The sequence below is a fragment of the Nomascus leucogenys genome, chromosome 12 (assembly GCF_006542625.1).
Source record: "Nomascus leucogenys isolate Asia chromosome 12, Asia_NLE_v1, whole genome shotgun sequence".
Classification (NCBI taxonomy): domain Eukaryota; kingdom Metazoa; phylum Chordata; class Mammalia; order Primates; family Hylobatidae; genus Nomascus; species Nomascus leucogenys.
Window position 1 is genome coordinate 46,077,781 of NC_044392.1, and position 16,961 is coordinate 46,094,741.

Genomic DNA, 16,961 nt, shown 5'->3' on the forward strand with positions numbered 1-16,961 from the left:
ACAGGGGTCAAGTTTCATCCATTTTTTTTCCTGTGCAATCTGCCTCCCTTGTTTCATTCTTCTGCAGATGAATATCTAGTTATCCCAGCACCATTTATTAAAGAGAATGTTTTTTTCCCCAATGTATGTTCTTGGCACCTTTGTAAAAAATGAGTTCACTGTAGGTGTGTGAGTTTGTTTCTGGGTTCTCCATTCTGCCATCGGTCTATGTGTTTGTTTTTATGCCAGTTCCATGCTGTTTTGCATACTATAGCTCTGTAGTATAATTTGAAGTCAGGTAATGTGATTCCTCCAGTTTTGTTCTCTTTGCTCAAGATAGCTTTGGCTATCCTGGGTCTTTTGTGATTCCACACAACTTTTAGGATTGTTTTGTCTATTTTCATGAAGAATGTCATTGGTAGTTTGATAGGGATTTCATCAAATCTGTAGATTGCTTTGGGTAGTATAGACATTTTAACAATATTGATTCTTCCAATCCACGAACATGGAATATTTCTATATTTTTGTGTCTTCTTCAATTTCTTTCATCAGTGTTTTGTTTTTCTTCTTTCTTATTTATTTATTTATTTTTGAGATGGAGTCTCACACTGTTGCCCAGGCTGGAGTACAGTGGTGTGATCTCCTCTCACTGCAACCTCTGCCTCCTAGGTTCAAGTGATTCTCCTGCCTCAGCCTCCCGAGTAGCTGGGACTACAGGTGCACACCACCACACCTGGCTCATTTTTGCATTTTTAGTAGAGACAGGATCTCAGCATGTTTGCCTGGCTGGTCTTAAACTCCTGGCCTCAGGTGATCCACCTGCCTCGGCCTCCCAAAGTGCTGGGATTATAGGCATGAGTCACCGTGCCCAGCCTTTCTTTCTTATTTATTTTTGTAGAGATGGGATCTCACTATGTTGCCCAGGCTAGTCTCAAACTCCTAAGCTCAAGCAATCCTCCCACTTTGGCCTCCCAGAGTGCTGGCATTACAGGTATGAGCCACAGCTCCCAGCCTCATCAGTGTTTTATAGTTTTCATTGTAGAGATCTTTCACTTGTTTGGCTAAGTTAATTCTGAGGTATTTAACTTTACTCATGGCTGTTGTAAATGGGATTACTTTCTTGATTTCTCTTTCAGATTGTTAACTGTTGGCATAGAGAAATGCTACTGATTTTTGTATGTTGACTTTGCATCCTGCAACTTTACTGAATTTGTTTATCAGTTCTAATGCTTTTTTCATGAAGTCTAGGTTTTTCCAAATATAAGATCATATCACCTGCAAACAAGGATAATTTGACTTCTTCCTTTCCAGTTTGGGTGCTCTTTTATTATTTTTTTTTTTTTGAGGCAGAGTTTCTCTCTTGTTACCCAGGCTGGACTGCAATGGCGTGATCTCAGCTCACTGCAACCTCCGCCTCCCGGATTCAAGCAATTCTCCTGCCTCAGCCTCCCAAGTGGCTGGGATTACAGGCATGTGCCACCACGCCCGGCTAGTTTTTTATTTTTAGTAGAGACGGGGTTTCTCCATGTTTGGTCAGGCTGGTCTCGAACTCCTGACCTCAGGTGATCCGCCAGCCTCGGCCTCCCAAAGTGCTGGGATTATAGGCATGAGCCACCATGCCCGGTCCTCTTTATTTTTTTCTCTTGTCTGATTGCTCTAGCTAAAACTTTTAGTACTATACTGAATAACAATGGTCAAAGTGGGCATCCTTGTCATGTTCTAGATCTAAGAGGAAAGGCTTTCAGTTTCTTTGCAGTCAGTATTTTACTAGCTATGGGTCTGTCATATATGGCATTTAATATGGTGATGTATGTTCCTTCTATATTCATTTTTTGAGGGTTTTTATCATGAAGTGATGTTGAACTTTATCAAACGTTTTCTTAGCATCAATTGAAATGATTACATGGTTTTTGTCCTTCATTCTGTTGAAAAGATGCATCACATTGATTGATTTGCATAAGTTGAATCATCCTTGCATCCCCAGGATAAATCTCACCTGGTCATGATGAATGATCTTTTTAATGAATTAGTGAATTTTGTTTGCTAGTATTTTGCTAAGAATTTTTGTGTCAATATTTATGAGAGATATTGGTCTGTAGTTTTCTTTTCTTCATCTGTCTTTGTCTGGTTTTGGTATCAGTAATACCGGCCTTGTATAATGAATTTGAAGTATTCCGTCCTCCTCTATATTTTGGAGCAGTTTGAGTAGGACTGGTATTAGTTATTCTTTAAAAATTTTTTCTTTTTTTTTTTTTTTTTGAGACGGAGTCTCACTCTGTCGCCTAGGCTGGAGTGCAGTGGCGCGATCTTGGCTCACTGCGAGCTCCGCCTCCCGGGTTCACGCCATTCTCCTGTCTCAGCCTCCGGAGTAGCTGGGACTACAGGCGCCCGCCACTGCGCCCAGCTAATTTTTTGTATTTTTAGTAGAGACGGGGTTTCACCGTGTTAGCCAGGATGGTCTTGATCTCCTGACCTCGTGATCCACCCTCCTCGGCCTCCCAAAGTGCTAGGATTACAGGCGTGAGCCACTGCGCCCGGCCTAAAATTTTTTTTCTTTTTTGAGACAGAGTCTTAGGCCGGGCATGGTGGCTCATGCCTGTAATCCCAGCACTTTGGAAGGAATCCCAGCCTGGGCAACAGAGTGAGACTCTCTTGTTTTTTTTTTTTTTTTTTTTTTTTTTTTTTGGAGATGGAGTTTTGCTCTTGTTGCCCCCAGGCTGGAGTGCAATGGCCCAATCTCTGCTCACTTGCAACCTCTGCCTCCTGGGTTCAAGCAATTCTCCCACCTCAGCCTCCCGAGTAGCTGGGATTACAGGCATGCACCACCATGCCTGGCTAATTTTGTATTTTTAGTAGAAACGGGGTTTCTCCTTGTTGGTCAGGCTGGTCTCGAACTCCCAACCTCAGGTGATCTGCCCGCCTCGGCCTCCCAAAGTGCTGGGATTACAGGCGTGAGCCATCGTGCTGGGCCTAATTTTTGTACTTTTAGTAGAGATGGGGTTTCAGCATGTTGGCCAGGCTGGTCTCGAACTCCTGACCTCACTGATCCACCTGCCTTGGCCTCCCAAAGTGCTGGGATTACAGGCATGACCCATCACACCTGGCCTCTTTTTTTTTTTTTTTTTTTTTGAGACAGACTCTCACTCTGTCGCTCAGGGTGAAGTGCAGTGGCACGATCTCTACTCACTGCAACCTCCGCCTCTCGGGTTCAAGCGATTCTCCTGCCTCAGCCTCCTGAGTGGCTGTGATTACAGGCGTGCACCACCACGCCCGGCTAATTTTTGTAATTTTAGTAGAGACGGAGTTTTGCCATGGTGGCCAGGCTGCTCTGGAACTCCTGACCTCGAGTGATCTACCACCTTGGCTTGCCAGAGTGTTGGCATTACAGGCGTGAGCCCCTGCACCTGGATTTTTTTTTTTTTAAATAGAGACAGGGTCTCTCTATGTTGTCTAGGTTGGTCTCCAACTCCTAGGCTGTGGCGATCCTCCCACATTGGTCTCCTAAAGTGCTGCGATTATAGGCATAAGCCACCGTGCCCAGCCTACTGGGAGACTGTATTATTACAGCTCTGATCTCATGACTTGTTATTGCTCTATGTGGGTTTTGGGTTTCTTCATGGTTCAATCCCGGTAGGTGAGATGTATCTAGGAATTTATCCATTTCTTCTGGACTTTGCAATTTATTGGCATATAGTTGCTCATAGTAGCCACTAGTGAGCCCTTGAATTTCTGCGGTATTAGATGCACTGTCTCCTTTTTAATCTCTGATTTTATTTATTTGGGTCTTTTCTTTTTCTTTTCTTAGGCTGGCTAAACGTTTGTCAATTTTGTTTATCTTTTTAAAAAAACAACTTTTTGTTTGTTGATCTTTTTTATTTCATTTATTTATTTATTTATTGAGATGGAGTCTCACTCTGTTGCCCAGGCTGGAGTGCAGTGACGCGATCTTGGCTCACTGCAAGCTCTGCCTCCCAGGTTCAAGTGATTTTCCTGACTCAACCTCCCGAGTAGCTGGGATTACAGGCACCCGCCACCACTCCTGGCTAATTTTTTGTATTTTTTGTAGACATGGGGCTTCGCCATCTTGGCCAGACTGGTCTTGAACTCCTGACTTCATGTGATCTGCCTGCCTGGACCTCCCAAAGTGCTGGGATTACAGGTGTGAGCCACTGCGCCTGGCCTGATCTTTTTTATTTTATATTTTTATTTTTATTATATATTTTTGAGATGGAATCTTGCTCTATTGCCTAGGATGGAGTGCAGTGGCATGATCTTGGATCACTGCAAACCCTGCCTCCCAGGTTCAAGTGATTCTCTTGCCTCAGGCTCCGGAGTAGCTGGGATTACAGGCGCATGCCACTACGACCAGCTATTTTTTGTATTTTTAGTAGAGATGGGGTTTTCTTCATTTCAAATTCATTTATTCATTTCTTTCTTTCTTTCCTTTTTTTTTTGGGTGGGGGACAGAGGGGACAGAGTCTTACTCTGTTGCCTGGGCTGGAGTGAAGTTGTGTGATCTCAGCTCACTGCAATCTCTGCCTCCCGGGTTCAAGCAATTCTCCTGCCTCAGCCTGAGTAGCTGGGACTACAGGTGCATGCTGCCACACCCAGCTAATTTTTTGTATTTTAGTAGAGACGGGGCTTCACTGTGTTGCCCAGGCTGGTCCCGAACTCCTGAGCTCAGGCAATCTGCCCTGCTTGGCCTCCCAAAGTGCTAGGATTACAGGTGTGAGCAAATGCACCCGGCCCAAATTCGTTTATTTCTGATCTGAACCTTATTATTTATTGTCTTCTCCTAATTTTGGGTTCAGTTTGCTCTGCCTCAAGTTCTTTAACACGCATCATTAGGTTATTTGGTTGTTTTTCTTCTTCCTTTTTTTTGAGAGGAGGGTCCTGCTCTGTTGCCCAGGCTGGAGTGCAGTGTCGAGAATCATGGCCAACAGCAGCCTCGACCTCCCAGGCTCAAGTCATCCTCCCACCTCAGACTCCCAAGTAGCTGGGACTATAGGCACGCACCACCCCATCTGGCTAATTTTTGCATTTTTGTAGAGGCAAAGTTTTGCCATGTCGCCCAGGCTGTTTTTCCTCTTTTTTTGATGTAGGCATTTATAGCTATAAATTTTCCTCTTAGTACTGCTTTCACTGTATTCCATAGGTGTTAGTACGTTGTGTTTCCATTATCATTTGTTTCAAGAAATTTTTCAACTTCCTTCTTAATTTCTTCATTGACCCCCTGGTCATTCAGGAGCATATTGTTTAATTTCCACGTATTTGAATAGTTTCCAAAATTCCTTTTGTTATTGATTTCTAGTTTTATTCCACTGTGGTCAGAGATGTTTGATTTTATTTCAATTTTTTTGAATTGAATGTTTTAAGACTTGTTTTGGGAGTAACATATGGTCTATCCTTGAGAATGATCCCTATGCTGAGGAGAAGAATGTGTGTTCTGTAGCCATTGGATGAAATGTTCTATAAATATCTATTAGGTCAATTTGTTCTGTAGTGCAGATTAAATCCTGTATTTCTTTGTTGATTTTCTATCTGGGAGTTCTGTCCAATGCTGAAAGTTGGGTGTTGAAGTCTCCAGCTGTTTATTCTTTTTTTTCCCCCAAGCCTAACTGTATCCAGTTTTATTAAAGATACTTTGCATAAAAAATCATGGTATTTCAGGCAGGACATGGGCAGATAACCATTAACAGTATACAACAACTTTCAAACTCCCTTCTTCAATGGACTACCAAAAATCAGAAAGCCACTATAAAACCCAATGAAGTCTTCATCTGATGCTCTGAACAGGGAAAGTTTAGAGTCAGAGTTAACATTTCACATTAAGCATGTTGTTTAACAACTTTTCACAAGCCAACCCTGACCTTCAGGAAGTGAAATTAAAATGGCAGAATTTATCTGAAGATCCACAATCTAGAAACAGAACCACTACTTTTTTGTTTTTTTGAGACGCAGTCTAGCTCTGTCGTGCCCAGGCTGGAGTACGGTGGTGTGATCTCGGCTCACTGCAACATTTGCCTCCCAGGTTCAAGTGATTCTCCTGCCTCAGCCTCCCAAGTAGCTGGGATTACAGGCATCCGCCACCACACCCGGCTAATTTTCTGTATTTTTAGTAGAGAAGGGGGTTTCACCATATTAGCCAGGCTAACCCTCGACCTCAGGTGATCCCCCCTGCCTCGGCCTCCCAGAGTGCTGGGATTACAGGCGTGAGCCACCACACCCTGCACCACTGCTCTTTTGACAGGTGCCATCTCAGTGACATCACTGGAAAGTCCAGATTGCCTGACACACTAGTAACCAATGATTGGAGGTCAGGTTCCAACAGATGTCTGGGCTTAAGGGAGTTAAGTCTATGCTGAAAGATGGAAAGGGAGAAGAGGATATAAAAACAAATTTGTTTTTTCCTTTCACAAGGCTTTTGTGCCAAGGTGGCCATGTGTGTCAAAGTCAGGGAATCCCTTCTCCTGGGAGACAAGAGGAAGTCTCTCAGAACTAGAAGGAAAAGACGATTTCCCCATATCAATCCAGCTTCAGAGACATTCTATTAGTGACATTTGCTCCTTCTCCCAAAAACAACAATGAAGTATTCTGTGTGCTAACAATATAGCTTAAAAAAAAAAATCTGGGCCGGGCGCGGTGGCTCACGCCTGTAATCCCAGCACTTTGGGAGGCCGAGGCGGGAGGATCATGAGGTCAGGAGATTGAGATCATCCTGGCTAACATGGTGAAACCCCGTCTCTACTAAAAATACAAAAATTTAGCCGGGCATGCTGGCGGGCGCCTGTAGTCCCAGCTACTCGGGAGACTGAAGCAGGAGAATAGCGTGAACCTGGGAGGCAGAGATTACAGTGAGCTGAGATCACGCCACTGCACTACAGCCTAGGAGACAGAGCGAGACTCCGTCTCGAAAAAAATAAAAAATAAATTTAAAAAATCTGCATTTTTATAAAACTTGATACAAAATAGTATTTCAAACTGTGCACTCACCAGAAGTACACAGTTATCAAAAATGCACACACTTCCCCTGGCATCTCCAGCACCTTCAGCTTTCTGTTCCTGGTCTGTTTCGGCATCTCCATTTTCTGCAGGGTTATTCCCCCCCTTGCCAGCATCAGCTTCTCCCTTTTTCTCTTTGGGTACCTTCTCCCCCTTCTTTGCAGGGGCGTTTTTAGGCTTGGGCTCTGGCTTTGGAGGAGCAGGTTTAGCAGACAACCTCACGGATCTCCTCTGTGGTTCATCCTTCACCTTGGCTTTATCTCCTTTAGGATCCCCTTCAGCCTTTCCCTTGGACATGGTGGTGGCAACAGAGACGGGACGTAGGCGCTGGGCACGCGGGTCGGTCTGGGGGTCATTCTTGTCTCTTCTTCTTCTATTCTTTAGCTCTAATAATATTTACTTTATATATATGGATGCTCCACTGTTGGCTGCATATATATTTGTAACTGTCATAACCTCTTGCTGAATTGACCCCTTTATCATTACATAATGAGCTTCTTTGTCTCTTCTTACAGTTTTTATCTTGAAATTTATTTTGTCTAATATAAGTATAGCTACTCCTGCTCTGTTTTGGTTTCCACTGGCATGGAATATCTTTTCCCTTTATTTTCAGTCCTATGTGTATCTTTACAGGTGAAGTGCCCAACACAAATACTTTTATTTTATTTTTTTGAGACGGAGTCTTGCTCTGTCACCCAGGCTGGAATGCAGTGGTGCAATCTCGGCTGACTGCAACCTCCATCTCCTGGGTTCAAGCGATTCTCCTGCCTCAGTCTCTCAAGTAGCTGGGATTACAGGTGCCTGCCACTGTGCCCAGCTAATTTTTGTATTTTTAGTAGAGACAGGGTTTCACCATGTTGGCCAGGCTGGTCTCGAACTCCTGAACTCAAGTGATCTGCCCGCCTTGGCCTCCCAAAGTGCTGGGGTTACAGGCATGAGCCACCTTGCCCAGCCCACAAATACTTTTAAGGGGTTTTTAATCACTTGACCCTGGCCAGCTTTTCCAACCTCATCCCTGCCACTGCCCCCATGAAACATTCTTTGTCTCAGACACAGCCACAAAAGATTGCCCACCACGAACTTTCAGGCCTCTCATTCAAGCTGTTCCCTTGGCCTTACACGCCCCCTCCCCTCACCTAAACAACTCTTACTCATCTTTCCAGTATCAACTCAGGCTTCTGGGTCTCTATGAAGCCTTCCCTCCAGACAGTCCCTTCCTTCTCTGTGTTCTGTTTAACTTTGCATATCCTTTTATCTTCAGTACAGAGGCTCTTAGATTTGGAATTTGTCTCTCAAATTGCTTGACTGGGCTCAAGCAATCCTCCTGCCTCAGGCTCTGGAGTAGCTAGAACTATAGGCGTGCTCTACCATGCCAGCTAAAATTTATATATACATGTGTATATATATATATAATATATGTATATATATAATATATGTATATATGTATATATATAATATATGTATATATGTATATATGCGTATATATATAATATATGTATATATGTATATATGTATATATAATATATGTATATATATAATATATGTATATATGTGTATATAATATATGTGTATATATATGTGTATATATGTATATATAATATATGTGTATATATTATATATGTGTATATATGTATATGCATGTATATATACATATATTTAAATATGTATACATTTAATTTATATATATATTTAAATTTGTGTACTTAAAAAAGTATTTAAAACTGTGTACTTCTGGTGAGTGTACAGTTTGAAATACTATTTTGTATCGTTTTATAAAAATGCATATATTTTATAAAAATGTATATATTTAATTTATACATATTTAAATTTGTGCATTTTTGATAACTGTGTACTTCTGGTGAGTGTACAGTTTGAAATACTATTTTGTATCAAGTTTTATAAAAATGCATATATTTTATAAAAATGTATATATTTAATTTATACATATTTAAATATGTATATATTTAATTTATATATACATATTTAAATAAAAAATATATATTTTTAAATTTTTTTTGAGACAGAGTCTTGCTCTGTCGCCCAGGCTGGAGTGCAGTAGCACGATCTTGGCTCACTGCAACCTCTGCCTCCGGGGTTCAAGCAATTCTCCTGCCTCAGCCTCCCCAGTTGCTGGGATTACAGGCGTGCACCACCACACCCAGCTAAATTTTGCATTTTTGGTAGAGATGGGCTTTCACCACGTTGGCCAGGCTGGTCTCGAACTCCTGACCTGGTGATTCGCCCGCCTCAGCCCCCCAAAGTGCTGGGATTATAGGTGTAAGCCACCGTGCCCATCCATTTTTAATATATTTTTTTATAGAGACAAGGTCTCACTATGTTGCCCAGTCTGGTCTCAAACTCCTGGCCTCACACGATTCTCCTCCCAAAATGCTGGGATTACAGGTATGAGCCACCATTCCCAGCAAAAGCTCCAATTAAAAAAAAATTATTATTTTTTTTTAACCATGACACAGCCTCAGGAGGTCCTGATGACATGTTCCCCAAAAGCCCCAATTTTTAACTCCCAAGCTGCTCTGCCTCTCATATCCTATTGTAATCACATGTACTTCATCCTGAGGTGGTAGTGGAAGGGTAATGATCTGCAGAAAGATTGAATAGAAAGGAGTTGGACTGTAAGAATATTATGTCTTTTGTCCAGTGCTATCCAAGGCCAAACATCCTGTGTCTGGCAGACTGGGGTCTCTGGAGTAGTTGTATTTCCTGGGACCAGGAAAGCTAGCTCAGTTTTTCTGGAGACCATCTAATGCCAAACTGTCCTTCTCTCTCTCGCTCGCTCCTCATACATTTATAGAAACCTTCCCACACTGTGATTGATCTTGGGAATACAATGGTCCTAGGGGCAGGACAGGCAGAGAAACAAAACCCCTACGGCTCAACATGGTTATTGCCATCTATAAAAGAAAGTCAGTGAGAGCACGGAGGAGGGAGATGGGGGCCAACCCTGCAGGACAGAATCAAGGCGCAGGAAGGCTGCCTGGGAGACATGATACTTGAGCTGAGCATTAGAGAAACATGCACCACATTTGCTTGCAGCATATTTAGAGTTTCACTTTTTACGTTAAAATTGTTTTGGGCTGGGCACGGTGGCTCACACCTGTAATCCTAGCACTTTGGGAGGCCAAGGTGGGCCATCACAAGGTCAGGAGATCGAGACCATCCTGGCCAACATGATGAAACCCCATCTCTACTAAAAATACATAAATTAGCTGGGCATGGTGGCATGTACCTGTATTCCCAGCTACTCAGGAGGCTGAGGCAGGAGAATCACTTGAACCAGGGAGTCAGAGGTTGCAGTGAGCTGAGATCACGCCACTGCACTCCAGCCTGGCGACAGAGTGAGACTCCATCTCAAAAAAAAAAAAAAAAAAGAAAAAGAAAAAGAAAAAGAAAAAATTGTTTTAATGCTCTGGGTCTTTGTTTTGGTATAAGATGTGAGGTTCAAATCTACCTTAATTTTTTTTCAAATGGTAAGCTAGTTGCAAATGCTTTTCAAACAATCCATCTTTCCTCACTCACTCGAGATGGTGCCTCTATTATATGCTACATTGGTATATATGCCTGATCTATTTTCTCTTTTTATTATGTTCCATCAATCTAGGGAAGGAGGCGCTAGACTGCAGTGGTAAAGTATGCAGGCTCTGGAGGAAGATTGGCTGGGTTGTGCCTCAGTGTCCTCATTTGTGAAACGGAGATAGTAGTACCTATTTCTTTTCCCTTTTTCTTTTTTCTTTTTTTTTTTTGAGATGGAGTCTCACTCTGTTGCCCAGGCTGGAGTCCAGTGGCATGATCTCAGCTCACTGCAACCTCCACCTCCCGGGTTCAAGCAATTCTCCTGCCTCAGCCTCCTGAGTAGCTGGGATTATAGGAGTCTGCCACCACGCCTGGCTAATTTTGTATTTTCGGTGGAGATCTGGTTTTACCACGTCGGCCAGGCTGGTCTCCAACTCCTGACCTCAAGTGATCCACACACCTTGGCCTCCCAAAGTGCTGGGATTACAGGCGTGAGCCACCGCGCCCGGCCAGTAGTACTTATTTCGCATGGTTGCAGTGAAGATTGACTGAGATAATGCACATAAAGCACTCATCACAGTGCCTGACACATAGGAATCATAGTGACATAGAGCTGACACATAGTGAATGTCAGCTGTTGTGATGAACCCTACCTGCCCATTCCTGTAGCAGCAACACAGTAGAATGAAAGTGCTAAGAATATAGTTTTCAGTCCAATGGAACAGCTTTGCTGTTTACTATCTGCACAACCTTGAGCTAGTTACTTACCTTTTGCCCTCTCTGTGTTGTGGTTTCCTCATTCATACATGGGAATAGAAAAGTACCTACTTCGGCCGGGCGCGGTGGCTCAAGCCTGTAATCCCAGCACTTTGGGAGGCCGAGGCGGGCGGATCACGAGGTCAGGAGATCGAGACCACGGTGAAACCCCGTCTCTACTAAAAATACAAAAAAAAACTAGCCGGGCTGGTGGCGGGCGCCTGTAGTCCCAGCTACTCAGGAGGCTGAGGCAGGAGAATGGCGTGAACCCGGGAGGCGGAGCTTGCAGTGAGCCGAGACTGCGCCACTGCACTCCAGCCTGGGCGACAGAGCGAGACTCCAACTCAAAAAAAAAAAAAAAAAAAAAAAGACTCCGTCTCAAAAAAAAAAAAAAAAAAAAAAAAAAAGTACCTACTTCGTTCGACTGGGCGCGGTGGCTAACGCCTGTAATCCCAGCACTTTGGGAGGCCGAGGCGGGCGAATCGCCTGAGGTCAGGAGTTTGAGACCAGCCTGGCCAGCGTGGTGAAACCCCGTCTCTACTAAAAATACAAAAATTAGCTGGGCATGGTGGCAGGCACCTATAATCCCAGCTACTCGGGAAGCTGAGGCAGGAGAATCGCTTGAACCCGGGAGGCAGAGGTTGCAGCGAGCCGAGACTGTTCCACTGCACTCCAGCCTGGGCGACAGAGCGAGGCTCCGTCTCAAAAAAAAAAAAAAAACCCAAACAAAAAAACTCTATAATTTATTATCTATCCTTATATGTGGTGGTGTAAGCCCCTAAAATGTTCTGGGGAGTTTCAGGGCCAAGTCTACTGTGCGTGAATAAAATGGACTTTCTGGATCTGCATCTGCAATGCTCGTGTCCAGCCCCTGTAGTATGCCAATATTTGAAAGTCATTGTGACCAGTGAGTCCTTGATTGAGAAACCAGAAAGATTTGGTGTGGAAATGGAAATGTGGCTAGGGCTTTGAAGGTCGTATAGCAGGTTTTAAAAAATGTATTTTTTTTTGAGACAGTCTCATTCTGTCACCCAGGCTGGAGTGCAGTGGCGCAGTCTCGGCCCACTACAACCTCTGCCTCCTGGGTTCATGCCATTCTCCTGCCTCAGCCTCCTGAGTAGCTGGGACTACAGGCACCCGCCACCACGCCCGGCTAATTTTTTTTTTGTATTTTTAGTAGAGACGGGGTTTCACCATGTTAGCCAGGATGGTCTCAATCTCCTGACCTCGTGATCCACCCGCCTCCGCCTCCCAAAGTGCTGGGATTACAGGCGTGAGCCACCGTGCCCAGCCTAAAAACTGTTTTTGGCCAGGGGCGGTGGCTCATGCCTGTAATCCCAGCACTTTGGGAGGCCAAGGGGGCGAATCACCTGAGGTCTGGAGTTTGAGACCAGCCTGGCCAACATGGTGAAACCCCATCTCTACTAAAAATACAAAAATTAGCCAGGCATGGTGGCGGATGCCTGTAATCCCAGCTACTTGGGAGGCTGAGGCAGGAGAATTGCTTGAATCCGGGAGGTGGAGGTTGCAGTGAGCCGAGACCGTGTCATTTCACTCCAACCTGGGCGACAAGAGCAAAACTCCGGCTCAAAAAAAAAAAAAAAATTTGGGCTAAGCACGGTGGCTCACGCCTGTAATCCCAGCACTTTGGGAGGCCGAGGCAGGAGGATCACAAGCTCAGGAGTTCGAGACCAGCCTGACCAACATAGTGAAACCCTGTCTTTAATAAAAATACAAAGATTTGCTGGGTGTGGTGGTGCGTGCCTGTAGTCCCAGCTACTCGGGACGTTGAGGCAGGCTAATCGCTTGAACCTGGGAGGCAGAGGTTGCAGTGAGCCGAGATCACGCCACTGTATTCCAGCCTGGCCCACAGAACGGGACTCTGTCTAAAAAAAAAAAAGGTTTTTAGTTGTTTAAATTTTTATTTTAACAAAGGAAGTTGTATAGTTTTAAAAGCCAACTAGTTCAACAAATATTTTTCGGAGTGGCCAGGCATTTTCAAGTGAAAACCGGGAAACCTGCTAAACAAATTCTGAAAGCTGTAACTTCGGTGGGCGCAGTGGCTTACGACTGCAATAGCAGCACTGTGGGGGCTGAGGTGAATTGCTTGAGCCCAGGATTTTGAGACCAGCCTGGGCAACATAGGGAGACCCCATCTAGACACACACATACACACACACACACAGACACACATATATACACACTAGCTGGGCGTGGTGGTGGTGGCCCACTTCTGTAGTCCCTGCTACTTCGGAGTCTGAGGTGGGAGGATAGCTTGAGTCCAGGAGGTCGAGGCTGCAGTAAGCCATGTTTGCACCGCTGCTCTCTACCCTGGGCAACAGAGCAAGACCTTGTCTCAAAAAAAGAAAAAGAATAGAAAAAAAAAGAGCTGTAACTCTACAAGGCTTTTAATGAAAAATAACCATTCCCTGCTCTTCTTCTTTAACCCTTACATATACAACCTACATATACAACCATGCTCCAGTTTCTAGGCTACTTCTTCTGGTACTTACCTGTACATTTCTTCAAGCAACCCTCCTGCCTAGGCCACCCAACGTTCTGGGATCACAGCTCCACTGTGCCCAGCTCCAATTTTTAGTTAAATCAATACTTAGTGTTTATATTGTTACGGCTGTGAAAATTTTCTTCACAGCTGAGCCATTTGTGTTTGTGCTAAGACTGTGAATCTGTAAAAACTGCTTTTGTTAATTAACATCAAGGACATAAGGCTGAGAAACTTCATTTTCCAAAATCATAGTCACAAACTTCGCTATTTGAAATCAGTCAGTGCGAATGGAACATCCTACTCTTGCCAGAAGTTCTGAGCCACGTGGATTACTTTGGCCTCCCAAAGTGTTGGGATTACAGGCATGAGCCACTGTGCCCAGCCTAGATAGTGGGTTTTTGGACATTATATTCTACATTTATCTTGACTTTGTAATTTCCAAGTGGTCCCTCAGCTTGGATTTCTTCTTGATCCCTTCACTTAAAGTTATGCTTACCTCGAACCTATCAAAACACTGCTTCATTTAAATTTTAGCTATCCTATAGTATCAGCTACTTGGGAGGCTGAGGCAGGAGGATCACTTGAGCCCAGGAGTTTGAGCTCAGTGTGGGCAACATAGTGAGACTTCAACTCTAAATAAATAAGTAAATAAATTTTAAAATATAAATTTTAAAGTCAAGCCTTTCCCATATCCTGTTGTATTAATTCATTTTCACATTACTGATAAAGACATACCTGAAACTGCAAACAAAAAGAGGTTTAATTGGACTTACAGTTCCACATGGCTGGGGAGGCCTCAGAATCATGGCGGGAGACAAAGGCACTTCTTACATGGCGGTGGCAAGAGAAAAATGAGGAAGAAGCAAAAGCAGAAACCCCTGATAAACTCATCAGATCTCGTGAGACTTATTCACTATCATGAAAATAGCACGGGCAAGTCTGGCCCCCATGATTCAATTACCTCCCCTTGGTTCCCTCCCGCGTGGGAATTCTGGGAGATACATATCAACTTGAAATTTGGGTGGGGACACAGCCAAACCATATCATCTGAATGACCATATTTATTCCTTTTTAATGAGTTGTCCCACAGTTCCTCTAGTGTGTGATCTTTCTGTTGCAGCAAGTTAATAAACCTGTCAAACTACAGATGTGGTCTTTATAAGACAGGCTTATCAATTGTCTTTCCTTTCTTATATAACTCTTTGTTTCCTCTGAAGTTGATAATTGCCTAACCTTTTCTCTTACTTGGTTCTCTCTCTCTCTTTCTCTCTCTATGTAATAAATTCATCCCCAAAACTGTTCTAAAGAATTATACTCTTTCTTTCAATGCCTTCACCACTTCAGGTAATTCTTCTGGTCTTTCTTTTCTGTTTTTTTGAAACACAGCCTCCTGGAGCCCTTCTTCCTCTGGCTCCAAGTTATATTGGTTGTTATCCTTGTAAAAATATGACTACCTCTGTTCTAACAACAATCTCAGGCCTTCATGGTTAGTTGTCAATGCAACCGCTTCACTGACTCCTGCTTTCCCCCTCCACCTGAAAAGGGGTCGAGTCTCTTGACATCTCTGTATCTCCAAAGTCTATCATGGTAATCAAGAAATGTTCTGGCCGGGCGAGGTGGCTCATGCCTGTAATCCCAGCACTTTGGAAGGCTGAGGTGGGCCAATCACTTGAGGTCAGGAGTTTGAGACCAGCCTGGCCAACACAGTGAAATCCCCGTTCTCTACTAAAAATAAAAAAATTAGCCCGGCGTTGGTGGCGCGCGCCTGTAATCCCAGCTGCTTGGAGACAGAGGTTGCAGTGAGCTGAGATCGAGCCACTGTACTCCAGCATGGGCGACAGAGCGAGACTTCGTCTCAAAATAAAAAAGAAAAAAGTTCTGTCCCGCCTAGGCACTATAGAGAGACCCTGTCAAGAACGGAAAGAAAGAAAGAAAAGAAAGAAATGTTCGAATGAATGAACTAGTGAATGAAGGAATGGATTTCAGCGCTGGAGAACTGAGTTTAAGGGGAACGGTATTATATTCCCATCTTGTTGCAACATTTAAGGATGTCCTCAAGCCCCACGCCAGCCTGGAGGGTAGCCCAAGGTGGGAAAGCAGCGCCGAGGCCTCTCCAGACCCGGCCTGCTCCCGGTTTGCGGAGCACAGCCCGCTGGACCCCGCCTAGATTGAGGCGGTGGCCAGGAGTACGCCAGGCGCCGCCAATGTGAACTACAACTCCCAGAAGGCCGCGCGGAAGCGGAATGTGAGCCAGGGAGGACATCCGGACGCCAACATCCGGGCCGCGCGGGGAAGGGGAGACCTGGGGCAGAGGTAAGTGTAGGTTGAAGGCTGAATGGAGAGGGCGAGAGATGGGGAGTGGGTCTCAAATATAGAGGGGGTAGCAAGGTGGAAGGGGCCCTTCCACCTTTTGTGGGCACTCAAGTTCGGACCTCTGGGATCGGCGATTCCCCTCTGGCTAGGGCTGGTTTAAATGCTCTCCATGGGCGGGCTTCGGTTGAGTTTGGTCCGCTTTTCCTTTCTGCTCCTCAGGGGAGCATTCCTTTCTTTTCTCGCAGTGACCATGACGAAATTAGCGCAGTGGCTTTGGGGACTAGCGATCCTGGGCTCCACTTGGGCGGCCCTGACCACGGGAGCCTTGGGCCTGGAGCTGCCCTTGTCCTGCCAGGAAGTCCTGTGGCCACTGCCCGCCTACTTGCTGGTGTCCGCCGGCTGCTATGCCCTGGGCACTGTGGGCTATCGTGTGGCCACTTTTCATGACTGCGAGGACGCCGCACGCGAGCTGCAGAGCCAGATACAGGAGGCCCGAGCCGACTTAGCCCGCAGGGGGCTGCGCTTCTGACAGCCTAACCCCATTCCTGTCCGAACAGCCCTTCCTCCCATTCCCCATTAAAGAGCCAGTTTATTTTCTAACTTCGTTTAGTTTTGAGTATGGAAAATGGGTATTGGGGATTCTATGTACTAAAGGTCGAGAAGTGAATGTGAAAGAACCACCTTCCTGAGGCCATCTCAGCCTTTATCTTTGCATCTTGCTGGTGTTCCCATTTTTGCTCCCAAGGAGGCAAAGATCCCTTCTCAAGATTTCTCAGGATGGAAATGACATTTCACTTTCCTGGTCCTTTCAACCCTGTAGGAAGTACTTCTTCCTTTTTTTTTTTTTCTGAGACGGAGCCTTGCTCTGTCGTCC

At 44.7% G+C, this 16,961-nt stretch overlaps 1 protein-coding gene across 2 annotated transcripts; it reads left to right on the forward strand.

Moving 5' to 3' along the window:
* Positions 1-15,988: 15,988 nt before the first annotated feature.
* Positions 15,989-16,687, forward strand: DPM3 (dolichyl-phosphate mannosyltransferase subunit 3, regulatory). Of its 2 annotated transcripts, none has more exons than XM_004089869.3 (2): positions 15,989-16,087; positions 16,307-16,687. In XM_004089869.3, exon 2 carries the CDS (start codon positions 16,338-16,340, stop codon positions 16,614-16,616), a length of 279 nt encoding a protein of 92 aa, XP_004089917.1. In that variant the 5' UTR covers positions 15,989-16,087; positions 16,307-16,337; the 3' UTR covers positions 16,617-16,687. The 2 variants fall into 2 exon arrangements, with proteins under 2 accessions (XP_004089917.1, XP_003259431.1); XM_003259383.4 differs by having other exon boundaries at positions 15,996-16,087; positions 16,333-16,687.
* The last annotated feature ends 274 nt before the right edge of the window (positions 16,688-16,961 follow it).